At 28.5% G+C, this 25552-nt stretch overlaps 1 protein-coding gene across 5 annotated transcripts in view; it reads right to left on the reverse strand.

The window, feature by feature from the left end:
- Positions 1–2520: 2520 nt before the first annotated feature.
- LOC107171726 (modular serine protease-like) overlaps positions 2521–25552 on the reverse strand; it is a 36969-nt gene continuing 13937 nt past the window's right edge. For 3 of the 5 annotated variants that reach the window (XM_089223690.1, XM_089223692.1, XM_089223691.1), the window contains 12 exons: positions 18291–18326; positions 8886–9008; positions 8580–8744; positions 6907–7023; positions 6645–6845; positions 5891–6096; positions 5580–5795; positions 5151–5318; positions 4958–5091; positions 4690–4857; positions 4136–4292; positions 2521–2877 (listed from right to left, as the gene is read on the reverse strand). In XM_089223690.1, coding sequence (XP_089079816.1) covers positions 2651–2877; positions 4136–4292; positions 4690–4857; positions 4958–5091; positions 5151–5318; positions 5580–5795; positions 5891–6096; positions 6645–6845; positions 6907–7023; positions 8580–8744; positions 8886–9008; positions 18291–18326 — 1918 coding nt within the window. In that variant the 3' untranslated portion in view covers positions 2521–2650. The remainder of the gene's footprint in view (positions 2878–4135; positions 4293–4689; positions 4858–4957; positions 5092–5150; positions 5319–5579; positions 5796–5890; positions 6097–6644; positions 6846–6906; positions 7024–8579; positions 8745–8885; positions 9009–18290; positions 18327–25552) is intronic. The other 2 variants (XM_089223693.1, XM_089223694.1) reach the window with 2 other exon arrangements.

Raw genomic sequence — 25552 nt, forward strand, 5'->3', positions numbered from 1 at the left:
TTTAACTTGCGACAAAAACATACGATGATATATTACAAAATTTTAGCGATGACGATTTTCGACCAGAGTAATAATTAATAACAACGATAATAATAATTATCATAATTGATACGGAAAGAGCCAAACAATAATTGTACATTGATAGCGTATAACACAAAGAGAATAAATAAAAAAAAAAACAATGATAATAATTACAACAATTAACGACGGAGTGGTGTATAGACAGGATGGTTGGGGACGAAGAAGAGGGAGAGGAAGACAGACAAGTCGCCGCCGTGTTGTTATGTATATCAATGATAAACGCACTAATATTGGTTTTGCGTTGACGCGTCAACAATCACCATTTTTAACCAAATTTTTTCACAAATTTTTTTTCTATTTTTTGTATTAACCCAAATGTATTGTAAAGACGTGTTTTAGATGTAAAATAATGTGAACTTAACGTTAAAAATATAAAAAGTATGAATAGTTCAATACAAATGACTTTAAACGATATTTAGCGGAATTATCACCATTTTTTACCCCATTTTTTACCCAATTTTTTCCCAAATTTTTTTTCTATTTTTTGTATTCACCCAAATGTATTGTACTGACGTGTTTTAGATGTAAAATAATGTTAACTTAACGATGAAAATATAACATGTATGATTAGTTCAATACAAATGACATTAGACGATATTTAGCGGAATTATCACCATTTTTTACCAAATTTTTTCCCAAGTTTTTTTTCTATTTTTTGTATTCACACAAATGTATTGTAAAGACGTGTTTTAGATGCAAAATAATGTAAACGTAACGATAAAAATATAAAAAGTATGAATAGTTCAATACAAATAACATTTTACGATATTTAGTGGAATTATCACCATTTTTTACCAAATTTTTTCCCAAATTTTTTTCTATTTTTTGTATTCACACCAATGTATTGTACAGACGTGTTTTAGATGTCAAAAAATGTGAACTTAACGTTAAAAATATAAAAAGTATGATTAGTTTAATAGAAATGACTTAAGGCGATATTCAGCGGATTCATCACCAGTTTTTCAAAAAAATTTTACTACCTTTTTTATTCACCCAAATGTATTGTAAGACGTGTTTTAGATGCAAAATAATGTGATTTTAACGATAAAAATATAAAAAGTATGATTAGTTCAATACAAATGACTTTAGATGATATTTAGCGGAATTATCACCTTTTTTACCATAATTTTTTTACGACCTATTCTATTCGCCCAAATGTATTGTAAAGACGTGTTGTAGGTGTCAAAAAATGTGAACTTAACGTTAAAAATATAAAAAGTATGATTAGTTCAATACAAATGACTTTAGACGATATTTAGTGGAATTATCACCATTTTTTACCAAATTTTTATTCTATTTTTTGTATTCACACAAATGTATTGTACAGACGTGTTTTAGATGTCAAAAAATGTGAACATTACGATGAAAATATAAAAAGGTAAATTAGTTCAATACAAATGACATTAGTCGATATTTAGTGGAATTATCACCATTTTTTACCAAATTTTTTTTCTATTGTTTGTATTCACACAAATGTATTGTACAGACTTGTTTTAGATGTAAAATAATATGAACTTAACGTTAAAAATATAAAAAGTATGATTAGTTCAATACAAATGACTTTAGATGATATTTAGCGGAATTATCACCATTTATAACCAAATTTTTTCCTAAATTTTTTTTCTATTATTTGTATTCACCCAAATGTATTGTAAAGACGTGTTTTAGACGTCAAAAAATGTGAACTTAACGTTAAAAATATAAAAAGTATGATTAGTTTAATAGAAATGACTTTAGACGATATTTAGCGGATTCATCACCTTTTTTACCAAAATTTTTCACAAATTTTTTTTCTATTTTTTGTATTCACCCAAATGTATTGTAAAGACGTGTTTTAGATGTAAAACAATGTGAACTTAACGATAAAAATATAAAAAGTATGATTAGTTCAATACAAATGACTTTAGACGATATTTAGCGAATTTATCACCATTTTTTACCAAATTGTTTTAATATTTTTTGTATTCACACAAATTTATTGTACTGACGTGTTTTAGAAGTCAACAAATGTGAACTTAACGTTAAAATATAAAAAGTATGATTAGTTCAATACAAATGACATTATAGACGACATTTACCGAACTCATCACCTTTTTTCAATATTTTTTATTATTTTTAATATTCACCCAAATGTATTGATCAAACGTGTTTTAGATGTTAAAAAATATATAATTACGAAAAAAATAGAAAAACTATGATTTAAGTTAACCACTATATTACTTGTTACTAACCCCGCGCCCCAGACAAAACCGGTCGCCGCCGTATACCGATCTCATTTTGAACAGATAAAGCTGTAAAAACCATAATTATTGAAAAAAATATTATTTTCAATAAATTTAATACTCCAAAAATAAGTTAAATTTTAAGCAGAATTTGTAATCAACAAACCTAAGATAAAACTATTTAAAATTAGTATAAAAAATAAAAACAAGAAATATATAATAATGTTACGACATTATATGTATAATTTGCATTAAGAAAAACAATTGTATTAACTATTAAAAATTGTTACACAAAAGTTAAAATCTATTCATAAAAATATTGATTTAAATATTACAATAAACTATTTTCATGTAACTACCATCCTGGTAGACTTAGATATATTGTCACTAGCATAAGATGTATGTTTGTTGTACAGTTCACGAATCCATTGAATGTGATGCTTAACATCTGTAAAAACTGCAATTGAATTATTTGTATTTGGGTCCTTCACACTCACTACTCCAGTTAAATAATAAGAATTAGTGTGTAAAAAGGTTAATCCTGCACCACTATCGCCTTCACGAACTCCTTGTCCTGAAATTAAAGATAAGATTCATACAATAAAAATTATTCATACTTCCATTATTGGGCAAAAGGTAGAATAAATATTTTCATTAATTTATTAATTACAGATGATGTTTATCGAATCTCACTGGGAATAAAAATTAATTCTACTTTTGTATTTTTCAAGTTGTTTGAAATCCAAAACGTTTAACTGTATGGTCTATTTTGGAAAGTGTTCAAATTTTTACGGCCTACCTACCTTGACTTTTTTTATTTCATTTCTAATCATTATCTTTACGACAACTTTAAATCTAACAGTAGGTATCATTTGTGGCATACGCAACAGTAGATTGGTTAAAAAAAAATTGGCCCGAGAAATTACCATGTAACAGCCCACCCAATAATAATTATAATAATTGTTCACAAAAAACCTTTTTTTAAAGAATCATCTAATCTATAACTCAACATATAATATATATTTGAAACTCTTTCTATTAAGTTGAAAACGAAACCCATCCTTTTTGAATCTATACAATGAAATTCAGAATATCATGAACTTGGACGATAGAAATATTTATTTGTAAGTTGTAACCCTCGCCAATAAAGCAAAAATAAAATACTAGTAATTCAATTTTGTCAACGTCTTGAAATTATAGGTACATATGATACAATACATTTATTACATAATTGTATTCAAAAAATGTATGTATCTAATAAATGTATATGTATAAAAATGCTTATGATATTTGTGTCATTTGTTAATATAACATAAAATTAAAAAAATTCATGCGTAGTGGAATTTTTTTTTATCTCTAAAATTTTTTACAATTTACTTAAAAAGAAAAAATTCTTCTATGCAATATAGGTCAAAATAATTATTCCCCCCCTAAAAGTAATCTAATATAAAATATTTTTAAATTATAAGAATTTATATTTAATCCAAAACTTAATATACCTACCTAGCCCACCAAAAATGTAATCAAGACCACAAACCACAGTTGGGGAACCTCTACATCAGACACATTTAATGAGATTATATAGAAACTGTTAATTATGGTCAGTTTTGTAATTACTTAATATGATATCTTCAATCATCGTTTGATAGATTTGTAGAGATATATTTTGTATTCTTTTGTATTCTTATATTTATAATTGTAAAATGTGATTTATTATTTCTTTATTATCTTCGTAAGTATTTAAAAGAAGTATTTGCCTTAAATATTAAGTATTTAAATATTTAAACTAAATTAATTGTTGGAAAAAAATTGCTAGTTAAATATTTTATTACCTAATGCAGAACCAGCGCAAAACTTATCAACAGTTACAAATGTTTCAAATCCATTTTTATACATACTCCGACATGAGCTATGATCGATGTATGGTAAAGATGCTTCTAATAAAATGGGACTTGATATACCCTTTTCAGTTTTTCCCCAACCAACAATCTGTAAAAATACAAAACAGTTTTATAATGTACGATTATAATAAATGCATACAATTTATTTATTTCTACATAAATGTCGCCATATTAATAATGAATAATAACTTACCTAATGAATACAATAAGTTAAAGTGACCGATCGAAGTTTTCTTAATTTTGGAAATCAATCGAATGTGAATTAAGAATATTATAATATAATTTTTACTGATTTTACAATTTGAATTTTTAATTATATATATTTTTTTTAATTTTGTCCAAACCTAACATATAATCATTTATACACCTATAGCAGAGTATCTCGCGGTATTTGTCTTTACTTACAAAATGACAATGGGGAATGAATGAATGATGATATAGTGATTAACTGGAATTAATTTACAATTTTAATATTTAAAACTAACCTTTCCTTGAGCTCCATTTGACATAGTATATTTACTATTCCAATCGACACAAACAGGTGAGACACCGCTACTAATAGAAACTCGGTTTGGTAATACAATAACAGCTATATCTTCAGCATGGAACCCATTAGGCCCGTAATAACCATCATTTAGGTAAATGATTTCTACCTATAAAATTATTTAAATTTTTATTATAGGTACATATCACACTTATGATTAATATTTATTAGGTTCTAACATTTTAATTTTAAATTAATAGGTAACTTACATCCAATATTTGAGTAAATTCATTGTCAATTATAGTAAAATCTCTAGAATATTTTCCGACAGCAATTCTGTATAGAGCGTCATTAACTGATATTCTATTAGATATCATACCTTTTTGCCAAAAACAATGAGCCGCTAAAAATTTAATTTAATTTATGTTCGTTCAATCTTAAATACAAATCACAAGTTTTTACCAGAAACAACTAAATTCGGAGAAATTATTGATCCTCCACATATCAAATCATAATTGGAATTCTCTTTATTTAATTGATACACTCCAACATTCCAAGGTGCTGTTCCAATGAGCGCTTTCTTACCATTATCGATCAATACTTGGTTTTTGATGTATACTTTACCGCAATCTAAAATTATAATTGAAAAAAAAAGTCAAGTATAGATAGCAAATAATAATAATGCAAAATGTATCATGTCTATAGAACATAGGTACAGTAAAAGTTTTAAAATTTACATCAAATGATAATAAATATTTATTCATCTTAAATTTTAACTTTCATAATATACATTATACAAATTAAAAAATTTGGTAATAGTAATAGTTCATTAAATTATTAAAATACATACAAATTAGAAACTTATAATCATATAATAAAAAATACAATTACATGGAATGCATCTATATAGTTGATTGTTCCACATTCCGTTAGACTGACAATGTAATTCAAGTGGAGTTTCTTCTTGTCCATTTGGCACAGTATGTGTAGATTTACATGATGGTGTTGCTATTGTGTCAGGTATCGATAGATTTGAGCAATTAGCATACTTCCCATTAAGAGTACATTTAATATCTAAACTATCTGATAGTAAAGGTGGACACATTTCTATAAACATAAACAAATTATAATCAAACATCAGACTTATAATATATTTAAATAGGTCATTAATTACCTATTAAATCATACAATACAAAACTTACTGAAACATAATTTATCAGAAACCGTTATCCATTTACCGTTTCCCTGACAAACTCTAAAACCATTAGGATAAGCTTTATGATATCCAACTTCACAGTTTTCAATTACAGTAAGATGGTGATTAATAAATGTCCCATGAGGTATAATTTCTGTTGAACCTTCATAAGTATATATCACGCCATTGACAGTTGGTAAAACGCATAAATTCCTTTAATTTTAAAATATTAAAAATATAACACAAACTAGGTAGGCTTTCAATATTATAACAAAATAAATAAATAAAGTAATCAAGATTAATTGGTTCTTAATATTCTTATACAATCCATATTCGATGAAATCTTGCTCCTAACTATGAATAAAAAAATAGAACAATTAAATAGTAAATAGAAAAACTTTATGAACATTTTACTGATCAGTGCACCAAAGTTATGATTATGAGGACGCTACACACATATTTTGTGTCTCTGTCTTACATGTGCGTTACATAACAAATTTAAGCTTAGCAGATCACGTTTAATTCCGTTAGTTTCATAATAGGTAAGTTTACTCTAATTTTTAGACTAACAGAATTAAACGTAATCTGCCAAGCTTAAATTTGTTATGTAACGCACTTGAAGACAGAGACACCAAATGGTTGTGTAGCGTCCTCTTAATTATTAAATTAAATTTTTGAAAAATTCATTATTTTCTCTGTTTTTAAGAAATCCCCAAATAATCTGTATTCTATTCAAACAGCTAAAATAAAATTATAAATACATTGTATTATTAGAATGCATTATTGGTTTTGTTGTAATTTGTACAGGCCTTGCCGTTGTTATTGGTTTCGAAGATGGACTATTGCTATTACTTTCACATCTTTCTTCATCAGAACCGTCAATACACTGCCTTATGCCATCACATTTACTCTCTTTGCTGACACAAGCCCCATATTTACACTGGAATGTATACTTTTGGCACCTTAAATTTCAAATTTTTAAATTAAAATAAAGGTCAATTTAAAAGATCGAAATCAACTCACCGGACTGTTTTACATAACGCAGAAGTTTCATCAGACCCGTCCTTACAATCTCGAGTTCCGTCACAAGTTGATGTTCCATCAATACATTGGCCTGATGTACATTTGTATTGGTCTTCGCTTTAAAATAAAATAAATTAAAGGTAAATATGAATAGTTTAAAATTAACAATTACATTAATATACAATATAATATAACTTAATTACGCATTCTTCATTTACACAAAATACAAGTGTATAATATATCATTACTTACACATTTATACCTTGTGCCTCATCACTACAGGCTACAATATAGATAAGTGTTGGTATGTTGCTAGGATTAAATAATATTAATATATGTATATGTACAATATGTGTACAGTGTATTCAACGATAAAAGTAACACAAAATAACACGCATGACATTAAATTTCATTTGAGAATGTTGGAAAATGTTTACTTTTGACCTCTATAATGCACCAAGGATATTCACTTTTACATCGGAAACCACCCCCAAAGTTTGAAATTGAAGCATTATTTCGACTAGTTATGCTGTACACAGACACAAAAACAAACAAACAAAAAAAAAACACAAATTACCGAAAACACATGAAATTTTTACTGAATGTTTATACTTTATACTGACATTTTCTATACTTGATAAAACTTTTTCAATATTTCAAATCTTTTTAAGTTATTAATTATAGGCATTAGACATTTACAATCTTTATAGTTTTTTTTTTATATAAATGGCAATACAATTTTATTAGTTGCGTAAAAAAGCTTCAAAATTTAATACAAGACTCATAATATATTGTCACAACGGTAGTTAAAAAATATTAAAAATACATAGTTATAATTTTTTAGGATGATATCATATGCATTCAAATAAATATATTAAATTGATATTCAAATTTTGTAGTTTAATAAAGTAAATATTACATAAATATAAATAAAACTAAGTATACAGGATGTCTCGTGAGGTTACCCATTGCGATATCTTACGAAATAACGGAGATATCAATATTCTGGTTTTATAATAAGATTTACAGGGATAAGAACTACAATTATTTCATTTTTAAATTTATTTTAATGTGTGGGTAAAAAAGTTAAATACCATATTTTTTTATTTAATTATTTCCAAAAAAAATTAAAGATAGCCATTTTGTAGAGTTTATTTTTCTGAAAATATTGACGTTTCAAAATTTTATTTTCATTAATTTCCTGATTTTTAATATTTTTTCTAGTTATGAAGAAATAAAATAAAATTATAAATTTATAACTATTAGGTACACGGAATTTAAAGTATTCGGCCGGCTGGATGGGAATGCGCGTGGCGCGGCGGGTCAAATGTTTGATAACATTACGGTGTTAAATAATTCGCAATTTTTCTCGAAACTAAAAAAAATATTAAAAATCAGGAAATTAATGAAAATAAAATTTTGAAACGTCAATATTTTCAGAAAAATAAATTCAACAAAATGGCTATCTTTAATTTATTTTGAAATAATTAAATAAAAAAATATGTTTTTTAACTTTTTACCCAAACATTAAAATAAATTTAAAAATGAAATAATTGTAGTTCTTATCCCTTTAAATCTTTTTATAAAACCAGAATTTTGATATCTCCATTATTTCGTTAGATATTGCGAAGGGTAAATCCTCGCGGGACACCCTATATTTAAAAATCGCTTACAGGCATTTTGATGATACACTGACATGTTGAGTACTGTTAATTAAACCTTGTCTACATTCAGGTAAGTTTTCATCAGAGCCATCAACACAATCGTTTTTTCCATTACATTTGGCATTTTTATCCACACAAGCTCCATATTTACATCTATATGCATAACTTGGACATCTATATTGCACAAATATATTAAACATAGCCAATATAGGTAATATTAAATTCCATTAATCATTAAAGCTATTATCTTGAAACTATATCACATAGCTTACAGTTAATACTCAATAGTCAATAGTCAATAGTCATATTACATACCTTTGTCTAGCACACAAATCTTTGGTCTCGTCTGAATTGTCTGAACAATCTGCATGACCGTCACAAACTGCCGATGATTCTATACACAGTCCATTTGAACAATTAAACGTATCTTCGGGATTTCTGTAATTTTATTCAAAAATGCAACTAATAATGATTTAATATTAATTACATATAGAATAAAAAAAGAAAATTAATGGACAATTGGGTGACTCATTGTCACATGAAGCCATCTGGTTGCATACATTTTTTCGAAGTATTTTGGTTTAAAAGTGGCCAATATGGCAATATAGTGATAATATATAATATATTCGATAGGTGCCTACTCCAACAACCAACGTAAACATTATATTTTTAACTAACATAAAAGCATGATGGTACAGATCTTATTGTAATATGAACTACACATTTTTCTTTTAACTTCATTTAATTTTGGCTCATCGCAAAAATTAATCCGTTGCTTACATTTTATTACAACTATATATATTATAGTTTTCAAATAACCAATATTTTTATGAATGATAATTTTTATGTGTAGAATGCAAATACTTTACAACTCACTGCTTATGAGATCCTAATAAAACTAAAAAAACTATACTCGATGTATGAAGACCACCTCTTGCAGCAGCTATTAACAGCACCCTCGTTTTTCTTGTATGTAGACATATTTTTTAAGGTCCATTTCCCCAGCCCCGCTTAAACAACATTTTCAAATTTTTTTTTTTTAATTCGATTGTGCTGCATTAGTGATGTTTTTTCTACTTGGTCCCGTGTTTATGCTGAGTACCTTACTGTGCGAAATCAGTAAATTACTTTATTTCAGCAACAAAATAAATTAAAATAAATAAAAAAATTATTATTATTCGACATAGCTGAAAAAAAGTATATCAGCATTAGAATTTGTGAACATATGGTGTTACCACAACACAATAAATATAATGATATGTATATACCACAAAAAAATATTCAATATTAAAACGTATTTTTTTTTTTTTAGTGACAGGGAGAGCCCTTATACAATGTAGCACCAGGGCGAAATACTACACCACTGATGATAATTAAATTATAATTCAAATAATTTAATAGTATTCATAGTAAAGATAATATAATATTATGTATTACAGCAACATTGGTAATAAACCAATCTACCAAATTTTTTTTGGGAATATATAATAATGATGAAAATTGATAATGATAAAATAATAATAATTAGTTCTTCTACAAAAAAAAAAGTAATGTATAGTGTATACCTGTAAAATATTTGGTTTACCAGAAAAACTCAAATCTTCGTGAATTAGAAAAAAGTTTTACTTTTTTAAGTATATGTGATTTTTGGAAATAAAAAAAAAAAATTGGGATACGACAAATGGACTTATACTCCAACATTAAAAATATATTTGTGATCCAGATTCCAGGTGTTATTTTAAATCCATTATATGTATTTTGGAAACCCAACTCTGCATGTTGTTTAGAAAAAAAAATAGTTTTTTTTTTAATAAAAATGCCTAATTTTTCGAATGTTAAAAAATTATTTGTGAGTCAGTCAATGGAACTTAAGTGTAACCAATCTATATATTTTTTAATAATACTTATATAATACATTTTCAAATAAACTACAACAATACAACATAGTTTTCATATATAAAAGTATAAAACATAATAAGATTGCTCACCCCCTTGCCCCTATAAGCAGAAGCTTGTGTTGAAGGTGAGATTTTTTAAATTAGACAATGTATATTAATATTAGTAATCTATAATTATTAGAAATAATAATGTAAAATAGTTAAATGATCAGTGATTAATATTGCTAAACGCAAGTAGCTATTTATAGTATGATGGCATCTAACGTCTTTAAAATGATGAATACGATTTTATAATAATTCTATTCTGTACTCATTTTTATACCAAACCAGGACATTTTTTAAATTAATTTTAGTACCCATTTTTTGTTAATTGTAGATAATATTAAAAAAAAAAATACAATTTAACTTGATGCTTTTACATTATTAATATCCTCCGATACTTCTATTATATGAAGAGTTCGTTGTATTTCATTCGAGAATTGCTCAAATTTATTTATTATTTTTATTTTAGAACTATTAGTAAAAACTATGATAGTTCGACAATAAATTTATTAATTATATATTATAAAAATGCATTATCTAAATAAACGAATACGAATAAAAATATTTAGCTATACAATATTAATTATATTAGGGATCCATTTAAATATTTAAGAATATATTTTCTTGATAATATTTTACTTATTTATCTATATATTATTACGTTGTTATATAGATATCCACTATAAGTATTTAATATTATATACCTATTCTAATAAATAATTGAATGATTGTTAAAAAACGAATTATTAATGATTTGCAGTATACCTACAGTTTATTTGTTCATTAGTTGTTCATAGGAACTCTCTGCATATCCATTTATCCATTTAAATTATATTATTTTTAGTAATAGTATAGTTACGATTGTTACCCTAATAGGATATCGATAACAATTAAATTAGTCTTTGACCGTGCTAATACAATACAGTTGCGCGCACTCTTAACCATTTTACCTGTAAAAAAGGTTTTGGACAAATCTGCACTACCTAGTTTGTTTAAAAAACGTTAGTACTTACCATTAGGTATATTACATATAAATGTGTCACAATATCTATTTCATTTACTGTTTTTTTAATGTAGCTATCAATAAAAATCTTTTTCCAAGTGAAAATAATGAGGTTGTTGAGGTATTTCCTGAAAATTTGAGAGAAACATGCCTCAGTGATAGTGAGTGTCAGTTGGATAAACAGGATACTCAATGTATGTATTCTAATTAATTATTTATGTTTTTTATATCGTTGCATAACTAACCTAACCATTTTGAATGTAAGGTATGATACCAGAACAAATGGTTTTCAAAGACTCAGACGAATCAATAAATTCTGCCATCATAGATAATATACCAATGCCTATAAAATCCAGGTAGCTTTAGACTAATTTAAGTAGACATTAATTTATACGGGTATGTTTTAATTTTTATATTTATACAATTATATATTGTATGATTTCAGGAAGCGCAAATTCTATGCAAGGGATTTAAAAAGTATCGACGATATAGAAAGTCCAAACAGCAGATTAAAATATTGGATTGCCTCAAAGAATGAACACGAAAATCATGTAAAAAAAATCAAACAACTGAGATTAGCTAACTTACGTCTAAAAAATAGAATAAAAACAACGCATAGTTTAATAAGCCACTTAAAAGATGAGAAAAAACTAATTTCAGATAATTGTTTTTCTGTTCTTAAGGTATATTTTGATTTAATTTATTGTAAGCGAGGATTTTCTGTTCTTGTCTATCACCTGACACACAGTCAACATAGCAATATTTAGTTGTATTCTGATGCGATAAGAAAACTAATTTGTTTGTATACAAAATATTATAAATTGCTCTTGTTCATTCAAAATTCATCTGATTTAAAAAAAAAATGTTTTGTTCACATTATAAATAAATACTCAAACAAATTTGTTATTTTAAAATCTTATAAAAAATGGTTAGGTTAGTTAGGAACCTAGCCTAATATATTTTTTTAAGACCATGGTAAAAGATGGGCTCTTAGTCATATATTACATTGTTAAAAACAGCACCTCAATATATTTTGAATTTGAGCTACTGACTTTCCAATTAATTTACATACCTACTGTAAAAGTTGCTGTTGCCTATGTGATAGAAAGAAACAGAAATCACCATTTCCAATTCCTTAAATGTAATGTATGTTAATTTAAAACCAAATTCTTCATACTCTATCTTGTGGTGCATGCTAACCATAGGCTATCATTCAGTTTAGAACTTTGAAATACTACCATTATTTACCCCAAGGTGGCCTTTATTTTGTTTGCACATCAAAACTAATAATTTTTTATATTTTTTATTAGAATTTTATGTTAAGGTCTCATATGTATACTCCATCCTAATGGCAAGACTTTGTTTTTAGTGAATGTGCTTAATATTTAAAAAGGTAGCAACTCAATTTTTCTTTTTTGGTACTAATTTTGTTTAAAAATGTCTCCAGCCTACTGAAAAATACATGTTGTGTAGAGTATTTATTCTATGATGTTTTGTAATCAATTTTAAATGTAAGTATAAATATAATAAATTACATTTTTGTATTGTATTATTTCTTTAGTGTTTCATTTCTATTGTGATGCATGTTTGTTAGTACACCTTTTTGTGTTTAATGTATAGACATATAAATTTATATGTCTATGGTTTAATGGCTTTAATAACCATTTAAACTATCAATATTTCAGGAAACTTTACCAAGTTTTGAAAGTGAAATTATATTTAAACAGTTACATAAAACAACAGCTAAGATGATCACCCCTGAAATTCGAAAATTTGCTCTTACATTGCACTTTTATTCACCATCAGCGTACAACTATGTTCGAGATGATTTTAACAAAAATCTCCCCCATCCAAGCACTATAAGAAAATGGTACTCTTCAATAGATGGTGCGCCTGGATTTACATCTGAATCATTAAATGATGTGAAAATAAAATGTAAAGAAATGGAAACAAAAAACAAAAATTTATTTTGTGGTTTACTTATGGACGAAGTTTATATAAATGATCAAATACACTATAATGGCCAAAGACAACAGGGATTTATAAACTATGGAGCGGGTAAACTAGATCACGATGGGTTACCAAGAGCCAAAGAAGCATTAGTATTTATGCTAGTGGCTTTGAATTCAAATTGGAAAGTTCCAGTTGCCTATTTTTTAGTAAACTGTTTAAATTCTCAGGAAAAAGCCAATTTGGTGAATACAGTATTGTCATTTGTACACGATACTGATGTTAGTGTTTTTACACTAACATTTGATGGAACAGCTACTAATTTATCTATGGCAACAAACTTAGGTGCTCAACTTTTATTTCCTGACATCAAACCATATTTTGAACATCCTGAAACCAAACAAAAAGTACATTTATTTTTGGATCCGGCACACATGATCAAACTATGTCGAAACACATTAGGTGACTGGAAATAATTGTACGATGAAGATAAAAATCCAATTGAATGGGACTATTTTGTAAAACTAGTTAATTTACAAGATAAAGTTGGTATTCATGCTGGAACAAAAATTCGTAACCGGCATATTAACTACTATAAAGAAAATATAAAAGTTAAACTTGCAGCACAAACATTTAGCACGAGTGTGGCTGATGCATTTGAATATTGCTGTAATAGTTTAAAAATGGACGACTTTAAACACGTTGAACATACGGCAAAATTTTGTAGGCATAATAACATATTTGACGTCTTGAATACAAGACATTTTTTGAGTAAAAGCGAGTTTAAAAAACCATTGTTTCCAAACAGTGAAAATCATATTAAAATGTTTATAAAAGAGTCAATTGAATACATAAAAAATTTAAAAGTACCTGTACAGAATTCACCAAATTTGTTTGAATCTGTAATTACATCCAAAAGGAAAACTGGGTTTATGGGTTTGATTATTTGTTTAACCAGTATTGAAAATTTCTTTGATGTTATTAAAACTGGAATATTAGACTTTTTCCTTACGTACAAAATATCCCAAGACCATCTGGAGATGTTCTTTTCTGCAATTAGAGCAAAAGGTGGGTCTAATAATAACCCTACTGCATCACAATTCGAAGCAGCATACAAACGCCTCATTGTACACAATGAAATTAAATTATCAAATGGTGCAAACTGTGAACCACAAGATTTGACTCCTATCCTATTTGTTACATCATCAAAACAGGTAACAAATACCAACTATTTGGATCTCTTGTGTACAATAGAAGAAGAGTCAGAAGAAAATCAAGTTACAGATGAATTGGTTTTCTTAAGTCCCAATGAAAAACGATACAACAGGTTCTATCTCACTCACACAATGTACATTTCAGATTCGGATAGATGAGGGGTGAAGAAAGAGCAGTCCATTTATTTATATGTCTATGATTTTAGGCAACTTTAGATTAATATTTCCATTCCCGTGTTAGATTTCGTCATGAGCAGTTCAACACAACATAAATTATTATTATTATAATTATTATTATAGCCGTGTAACGGGTAAGTAAAACAAAATATTCTCAAACTTTTAACTATAATACCTATACTGCATACCTACCTACTATACCTATGAACAATTTACTATTAATGAATAATAATTGACATTAATTGTATTTAATTAAATGAGCGATGATTATAAAATAATAATTTATTAAATAAAATAAATTATTAACGAAAAGTTAATTTTTATATTATTCAGTAATTTAAATTGTTTTATTATAGAGAAACGATATAATTTGAAACAAGATTATTTTCATAGACGAAAATATTTTTAAAAATATTTAAGAACAATTACATTTTATATTCATTGTTTGTTTGAAGTGCTTATTAAAACAGAAAAAAGCGTTGTCAAGTGACAGTGAGCACCGCTCTGCTATATATTAGGTATCGTGTGGTTCATTATCAGAGCCCAATTTAGGAATTTTGGGGCCCGGGTCAAATTTTTTAATGGGGCCCCAAAATTAATTATTATCTAAATTTTAAATAATCAACTTAAATTATAAATGTAATCTTTATGCTATATAGATTTGTTATATTCAATTTATTTAAGATTATAAATCAATTATACCATAATAATAATATATTCCTAATTTTAAAACTGAAGATCGACATATATTTATTTATTTGCATTTTTTTATACTAGAACATAAAGTTTATACAATATAATGTATCGTGTATAACTACATATTTATTGCGATCGACATACAGTCCTATAAAGATCGACTGATTGGTGACGCTTCTTAATTCCTGATTTTGATTTGTAAAAGTTTTTTTAACAATTTAGAAAAAAAGTTGACAATAAATTTGGTTTTGGTTATTTTTGATTGAATATTCGTAAAAAATTTGGAACGGTCGCGACGTTTAGACACTGTTTGTAAAACCGTTTTGACGCAGCGTTTGAATGCCGCGACTATAGTACGGCCAGCGAAAAATGAGCCGCGATACCAACGCTCTGGGTGGCCGAATTTCGTTAGGGCTTCTACAACTATTTGCCGCGTACATTAATTCCAAACATGTTGTTATATAGCGCGCCAATAGCTTCAAACGGAGAACCCCTGATTACACTAAAATGCACCACTAGTAACGTTGCCGTCGCGGCTTATTTTTCGCTGGCCGTACTATAGTGTCGACTAACCGCAAGGTCCGGACGCTGTAAGGAAAACGTACCTTAATTATTTAATAAATATTAATAAAAATGAAACGATGAAATAAAAAATATGAATATAAATAAAGAAATGTCGGTACATAAATTGTAATCATAACGATATAAAGTGCTTTTGACCAACTTTATCTTAAAACTTATTAGCTTATGTTATCGATTAGAAAATAATTTATTATAAATTCCATTACGATACCTACGTGACTAACGAAACTACGTAACCAATAATATCATACAATTATTTCAAAATGTCACTTTAATAATTAAATATCAACAGAGGCTCGGGGCCCCAAATAACATCAGGGCCCGGGGCAGCAGCCCCCCCCCCCCTAAGTTGGGCTCTGTTCATAATAAATCGTTATTTTACGAATGAATTTTGGATTTCATACACATTTAAGTTAAGGATAAAATGTTATAATTGGCCAACGTTTAAGTTCTTATATAATTATTGTAATCCAAACTTATGGAAAATCTAGTATTAAATTTTCAACTCTTAGTTACTTCTACAATTTTTTTTATTATTTTTAACTACAAAATAATTTGCAAATATTCATGATTTCGACGAATTTTTGTTGATATTTGAATATCAAATATGTGATATTATACTATATGATATGTGATTTTAGCGCAAGTTAGAGTTTTTTAGTGCACACACATAACAAGTCCTAAATTAATGAGACATACAATAAATATTTTACCCAGGTCTAAATATTAAGCGGAGAAATATAATAAGTGCGGACTAGTTACTTTTGTCAAAAACAATTCATTGAATTTTGGATGTATAATGTTTTAGATATATTGAATTTGTTAATCTATATTTATAAAAAATGAATACGTCTGGATGTATTATTTGTAAAAAAATCTATTTTTAACACTTTATGCCGTTTTAATCACTAATGATACGTCGATACATCAAAATAATATTATTTTTATCGATATATGATATTATTATTCTTACTATCATTTAACGTGTGACGCTCGTGTCATATTTTTTTGTCGTTGTGTCTCCAGTCTATTTTGAATTTGTCAATAAAATATAATATTTAATACAAATTATAGCTATGATTGTGTATGATATATATTTATATTTCTTATATTTAAAATTTGATGAAAACTCTACTTTTAATTTTTCACAAAAAATTTAATATTTTTTTCATTTTTTAAACCTTTTTACGACAATTATATAAATAATATATAGTATATTTAATTAAGCATACCAAAAAATTAGTCTTAAGTGCATTTAAACTATTTATGTTATTAAATAATTAGAGTTTAAGAGTATTACATTTTCAATAATATTTTGGTTCATCTAAAAAATTTTATCGATATTTATAAAAAAAAAAAAACGATGCAAAAATATTTCAAATGCATATAAAATATAAATAGAATTAAAATAAGCAAAGTGTTTTAAAAATTAAATTACCTATGAAAAGAAAATTCCAATCAAAATAAATGGTGAAATTTTCAAGTATCTACGACTTATACTTTTTGTATAATAACAAATATTGAAAATCGTTATCGTCGAGGATAAATGGTTATCGTTATGCGATTTCGTAAAAATTTAAAATTCAAATACTCATAAAATTTCCTATAATGAGGCTTTGAGTTTTATCTATGACTATTTGAATGAAATATTATGGAAAACTTTAGTTGAATTTTCCAACCTTAGATATAAACACAAAACATATTTTATGATTTTTCAACTACAAAATTACTCGCAAATTTTTGCGATTTTGACATATTTTGTTAAGACATTTGAAGAAGTTCGAATTTAAATGAAATAAGGTATTTATACTATGTTAAATATTTTATTATAAATCAAAAATATTTATCTAAGCTTTACTGTTTCTGATGCTGAACGAAGCGAGAGATCTAGTGGTTTTGCAAGATATTATATTGCATTAACATCATTTTTATACGCTTATTTTTCCGTCATTTCAAAACTAATCACTATAGACATGCAATTTTCAATAAGAATTCATTTTTGAACTAGAAAACTACAAGGAAAATTTCAAATTTTTACTTTTAATTTATAAATATAATTTTTTTATAATAAAAAAACATAAATTATTATGTCTAGTCGATAAGGATATACCTACTTTGAAAAAACTATTAATATAAATATTATTTTATATAAAATTACCTAATTATATCTTCATAATATTGTTGGAGTATGTACCTAAAAAAAAAAAAAATGTATAAAACTAAAAAAAGTGGATGTCACTCTGGTGGGGTGGACCTCTGACTAGGATAGGTTAGATTTGACTGCAATGATAGGTATCATTGTATATTGTATTCTGAACGGAGATGATTTGTCAATCTAAGATATATTATAATTAAATATTGTCATAATATATTCTATTTTGAAACAAATATTTTATTTTTCAATTAAGACGCATTTTGCATAAGGTATGATTAATACATTTTTCCAAAAACGTTGAATGTAATTATCATAATTCATAATACCTTATATTATTATCATATATATACATATACCTAGTTTGAGGATAAATCGTTATCGTTACGCGATTTCATAAAATTATTATATATTTCCAAAAAAAATTTGGCAGATTGATTTATTATCAATGTTACTGTAATACATAATATTATATTATCTTTACTATGAATACTATTAAATTGTTTGAATTATAATTTAATTATCATCAGTGGTGTAGTATTACGCCCTGGTGCAACATTGTATAAGGGCTCTCCCTGTCACTCAAAAAAAATAATAATAAAATACGTTTTAATATTGAATATTTTTTTGTGGTATATACATATCATTATGTTTATTGTGTTGTGGTAACACCATATGTTCACAAATTCTAATGCTGATATGCTTTTTTCAGCTATGTTGAATAATAATTATATTTTTATTTATTTTAATTTATTTTGTTGCTGAAATAAAGTAATTTACTGATTTCGCACAGTAAGGTACTCAGCACAAACACGGGACCAAGTAGAACAAACGGAACAAACGGAGCACAATCGATTGAAAAAAAAAATTCGGAAATTTCATTTGGGGGGAGGGGGCTAGCATTTCTCCAGCCCCGCCTTATTTTAAATTTGATTTTGTAGAGTTAGGTAATCAGCACAAACACGGGACCAAGTAGAACACGCGGAACAAACGGAGCACAATTGAATGAAAAAAAAAAATTCGGAAATTTAATTTTGGGGGCTAGCATTTCTCCAGCTCCGCCTTATTTGAAATTTTTTTTTTTTTTTAATGCCCTGGGGCTTTATTATTTAAACGACCCAAAGGTCTTTTTAAATATGTTTGACAATTACACATATTTTACATACTTGACATAAAATATATATGTATATTACACGTTGATGGAGTCACTTCCAATGAAGTGTCTCCTGCCTTAATCTAAAATCTTAAACTAAGTCGTATGATGGTTTCAGACGCTTAAGACGTCGGATATCCTTGGAGTTATCTAATAATTGAATGGCCAATGGATTGACATGCTGATCTAGCCTCGTCTCGTGTTTGCGAGCAAACCTTTGGATTTCGTCTGCTATTGTAGGCAGCATCATATCACGGTGAATTGCATTGTTTCTTTCGAACCGGTAGGCTGCAGTGATGGTCCTAAGTGCAATATTTTGACAGCGTTGTATTACATCGATGTTAGACTTACTGGCACAACCCCACAATTGAATGCCATATATCCAGATCGGTTTTATAATTGCTACATACAGTAGACGTTTGTTTTCTATGGTTAACTCGGAGTGAGGTCCGACTAACCAATAAAGTTTTCGCATTTGTTCTTTAATCTGAATTTTTTTTCTGATGGACGTGGTGTTTCCAGTTTAGATGAGAGTCAAGGTGCATTCCAAGATATTTTGCTGAATTTTTTTGTGGGATTGGTGATTGATTCAATATTATTTGGATGGTTTCGGTTTTGCGTAACGTATAGTTAACGTGCACCGATTTATCACCATTAATCTTAATTTTCCAACGTCTTGTCCAGGCAAAGATATTGTCGATTGACCTCTGTAAGTTATTGGTTGCAGTAAGCTGACTATTACGTGTTGACAAAATTGCTGTATCATCGGCAAACATAGCTAATGTTGTGTTATCATCGTTTGGTATATCAGCCGTATAGAGTAAATACAAGATAGGTCCTAAAACACTACCTTGCGGTACTCCAGCTGATATACCTTTCCATTCGGTTATCGTTTCTTCGTGTATGACTCGAAATTGACGGTCAGTCAAGTATGATTCAAGAAGTGCACACCAGGTATGTGGCAGCTGATAACGCAGTTTGATGAGGAGTCCTTTGTGCCAGACTTTGTCAAAAGCCTGAGCTACGTCAAGGAATACTCCACAGCAGTACTTTTTTTCTTTAAGAGCTTTACTAATCACATTAGTAACTCGATGTACTTGATCGATTGTTGAATGTTTGTTGCGAAATCCAAATTGATGTTCTGGTATAAGATTTTTTTCCTCTATAATCGGTTTTAGGCGTTTGAACAGAAGTTTCTCTAAAAGTTTAGATAAACTTGGAAGGAGTGATATCGGTCGGTATGATGTGACATTTTCAGATGGTTTTCCTGGTTTGAGCAACATAATAACTTGTGCCCGTTTCCATTGTTCTGGAATGTATTCCAAGCGCAAAATAGCGTTGTATATGTGTGTAAGATGAATGATAGCCTTCTTTGGAAGTTCTTTCAGTATTTTTGGACTAATTTCATCATAGCCTGGTGATTTTTTTGGGTTTAAGTTGTTATCTATTTCTTTTGCAATTTCCAACGGTGAGAAATATTTGATTTTTTCACGTGCTGCATTAAGAGATTGGCATTGCAAGGTGTCAAGCTCAGAGTCAATAGTATTTGGCATAAATACGTGTTCAAGATGCCGAGCGTATATTTCGGCTTTTTCTTGTTCGCTTCGTGCCCAGGTGCCGTCTTCTTTGCGGAGTGGTGGTATCTGAACACGGGGCTTCTTCATGAGTCTTGTGGCTTTCCATAATGAATAATCAGTATTATCCGTCGCAGTGAGACCGCTTAAGTATGATTTGAATGTTTCATTTTTCATTTCTTTGATTTTGTCATGAAGAATTTTGCTTACTCTGTTCCATTCCGTTTTATCCGTTGGGTTCCGTGTACTATGCCATGTTCGTCTCGCTCGACGTTTATGTTGGACTAGTTTTCTTATTTCTAGTGGGTAAGTTAACTGGTGATTACCATTGATAGCTACCGGAGTTGCTATTTTCGCCGCACTAACAATGTCATAGGTTATTTTTTTTACGGCAATATTAATATCTGCTATTGTTCTTAATCGAGTTGAAAGTATTATTTTTTCTTCGAGGGTATTTCTGAATAGGTCCCAATTTGCTTTTTTGTTTGTTATAGACATTTTTTTTTTGTTTCATTATCACATCAGAACTTAATGAGAGAAGCACAGGAATGTGATCTGACGTAAGTTCTAACAGTCCTTCAACTTCCGTATAATTTGATGAAATTCCTTTCATTACGTAAAAGTCAATAAGATCAGGTAATTTATTTGGGTCAGTCGGCCAATATGTTAGTTTTCTAGTTGAAATGAATTGTGCTTTAATTGTATTTGCTGATTTGAACAATTCCCGCCCTTTGGTGGTAATCAATCTCGATCCCCAAAATGTGTGTTTGGCATTATAATCTCCTCCACAGCAATGAATCTGCTACCGAGTGTCTGGAAGAATTCAATGAATTTTTTGTCATCTACTTTATGTCTTGGTGGACAATAAATTGCAGAGATAGTTAGATCATTGTTGCCGTCATTGATATGGACACTAGTTGCCTGTAAATATTCTTGAGGATGTTTATCAAGTTCATAATGTTTAATTGTTTCTTTTATTATTACTGCAGTTCCTCCATGAGCACGATTGCTCGGATGTTCTGTTGTATATATTCGATAGCCATGTAATTTTAGAGTGGTCCACGTTGTGAAGTGGGTTTCTGAAATTAAAGCTATATCAATTTTTTCGTTATTCATAAGATGTTCAAGTTCTTGTTTTCGTTGTACAAGCCCATTAGCGTTCCATGTTATGATTCGAAGCGTTCTACTCATTTCTTTTTCTTTTGCGCTTTGGTTTTCGGCTGGCTATTTTCAAGCCTGTCCAATCTCTCATTTAATTTTGTTAATGCTGACATAACGTCAGATAGCGACGGTACATTTTGGTTTTGTTGTGTATGGGTTTGAATCAGTGGACCCTTTTGATTTTTGTTTGAAGAACTAGCCATCTGTGCAAAAGAAACTTCTTGAGTGACTGGTTTCGCAGGTTTCTGTTGTATTCTTTGTACTGCTGTAGTTTTTTTAGGGTGAGCTTTTTCTATTGCATTTTTATAAGTGATGCATCCTTTCCAATTTGCAGTATGTGCTTCACCACAGTTTGCGCATTTCGCCTTTGATTTCTTAGACTTAGGGCAATTTAGTGAAGTATGTCCTTCACTACATTTTACACATTTTGGTGTTTTGAAACAGTAGTTTTGAGTGTGACCAAATAGTTGACAATTTTTGCATTGTGGAACTTCTTTTTTTTTCCTTGGGGGTTCTACTTTTATTATATGATAACACAAGTTTTTAATATCATAAATATCTTTGTTATTTGCTTGTGGTTCCAAATCCACGAAGAATAATGGAAGTCTTACAATAGTTCGATCACTAAACTTGTTGTTAGGGTCGACTTTTTTTTTATTTGAATGTTCGTGACAGTATGTACAAAATGTCCTAGCTCGGATAATTCGTTTTTAATATCACAGAGATCAATTTCAGGATGTAATCCACGAATTACCACCCGAAACTTTTTTTCAGTTTTAAGTTGGTATCTATGATACTCAACTTTTTGCTCTTCTAATACTTTTATAGTTCGTCGAAACTGGTGTTCGTCGCCTGTTAGTATCTTAATTTCACCATTAGCCAAAGTTTTCATTTGTTGCTCGTGTCCTTCAGCTTCTTCGAGTTTTAAATTAATCATTAATTTTTTTAAATCGTTTACACCACATACTGTTATTGGAGGTGGTTTATGGATTTTTACAGAAGTTTTCGCTACTTCTTTCGTCACTTTGATTATTTTTTTTGGCGAGCTCAAAATTTCTTTGGAGCTCCCAGGGTTCATTTCAGAAATCTGAAGTTGTAATTTCTCATTGTTTAATCGCAATTCCGTTACCATTTGTTTCAAGGTCGCATTGTCGTTTTGTATTTGTGTCCAAATACTAGCATCAACTGTTATATTATGCGGCAGATTTGAATCGACCTCTATATTTGCATACATTTTGCAATTCGGTCAGTTTTAGTGTGACCTACTTAAAAAAAAAATATTTGTTTATAAAAACTTACCATCCGTCCGACAGGCCGTGGTTTGCATTGTAAACATTAACAAAAAAAAAATTGTAATAACTTAGTCAGCACTATCTCGCGAACTGCGAAAGCGAAACGTACGTGTTGCTTGTTCGGTGTGCAAAACACAACTATTTGAAATTTGATTTTGTAGAGTTAGGTAATCAGCACAAACACGGGACCAAGTAGAACACGCGGAACAAACGGAGCACAATCGAATGAAAAAAAAAAATTCGGAAATTTAATTTTGGGGGGCTAGCATTTCTCCAGCTCCGCCTTATTTGAAATTTGATTTTGTAGAGTTAGGTAATCAGCACAAACACGGGACCAAGTAGAACAAACAGCACTAACGCAGCACAATCGAATAAAAAAAAAATTTGAAAATGTTATTTAAGCGGGGCTGGGGAAATGGACCTCATATTTTTAATTACCTAATCAATTAATTCATAAATTATTACTTTGTGTAAATTGTAAATTCATAATTATTATTATTCATACCAATCAATAAAATGTCCATACTGTTTTTAATATAATTTTAGTTATTTTATTAATACATGTACAGTATATACATTATCATCATCCCATTATTCGTCCCCACACAACCAACATTAGGTACTTGTACTTTACTTATAAACAGAATTTTAGATTCTGCGGGGAGCGATGATTGTATTGACTTTTCAACGATTTGTTTTTTATCTAATTGTTTCTGTGTGCACGATAAGTAGTTAAAATAATGTTTTGAACTTGAACTTCTGTATCTTTTCCAGTAGGAAAGTAAATCTAGTTGGTGTATTGAGGGAATCAAAATTTCTAGAAGTTTTCAAAAGCATCCATAAAAACAAACAAAAATATAGAAAAACTAAGATTTTCACGCAAAATTTATTTCCAACCAAATCTAAAAAAAATTACTGGACATGAAATTTTCACTGAATGGTTAAATTCGTTATTTTTCTATACGCCTTATTTTTTAAATATTTGACTCGTGTTAAACTATTTATAAACATACAAATTTTTCGATTACTTTTGTCTATTGGTTTTTTTTTAATTAATGTTGTAACAGGGCAAACCCGATATAATATGACAACTAGCAAGGAGCTATGACGACTGGCGAAATACCAGGAGTGAGACATGTTAGATTATGTTATAACACCACAGTTTTCACAGCAAGACTGACATACCCTCACCCTTCATGTTTAATTCACCACGAACTTTCGTATCTTACTCGTAAATTACTACGGATTAAATCAACAGCAGTTGAATCTAACGACCACAGACGGAGAAGCACAAATAGTTTATTCCTATCCATAACTAACTTGCTATCTATAGTTGGGTGTGTCTTCTCTCAAACCCTCTATTGTATTGTGAACTTTTCCATCCTATATTTCCAGGGAAATATAGACTTGCACCGAAAGAAAACCCACAGTCATAATAGTATAATACTAAAAAGCGGGTAAGTCGTGTATGTCGCTCTGCTGTACAGTGGGTTACTGTAATGGATGGAATTAAATTTGAATCCAATGATATTATATCATTGTATACAAAAAACGATTCTGAGCGAAGACGGTTTATCTGTCTAGGATATATTATAGATTATTAAACATTTTCAAATCTTAGATTTAAAAAGAAAAATTTTTATGAATTTCTAGTTTGAAATAATTTGCGGATTTTCGTGTTTTTTACATATGTTATCAAAATTCAAACTTTGAATGCTTGTAAAAAAAAAATTGTGACTACGCATTTCTTTTATTTTTCAATTTTTATTGTAAAAATATATTATGAGCCTTCTATTAAATTTTCAAATCTTAGATATAAAAAGAAAATTTTTTATGAATTTCTAGCTTAAAATAATTTCTGTATTTTCGTGATTTTTACATAGTATGTTGTCAAAACTCAAACATTGAATCATTGATTATAAATACTATAGATTGCTCACTGGCCGGGTAAACACGTTGCGCGAAAAATGGATGTTGCCGTTATGAAGCGCTCTCGTCGAATATTAGTTAGTGGATGTCGACGTTGTAATCGTTAGTGTCGACCGTCGAGTTTGTCGCGGTCGTACATCGGCCGCGCCGCCGAGACTT

This window comes from Diuraphis noxia, unplaced genomic scaffold (assembly GCF_037042655.1).
Source record: "Diuraphis noxia isolate RWA-SAM2 unplaced genomic scaffold, SU_Dnox_SAM2 contig0003, whole genome shotgun sequence".
Lineage (NCBI taxonomy): Eukaryota > Metazoa > Arthropoda > Insecta > Hemiptera > Aphididae > Diuraphis > Diuraphis noxia.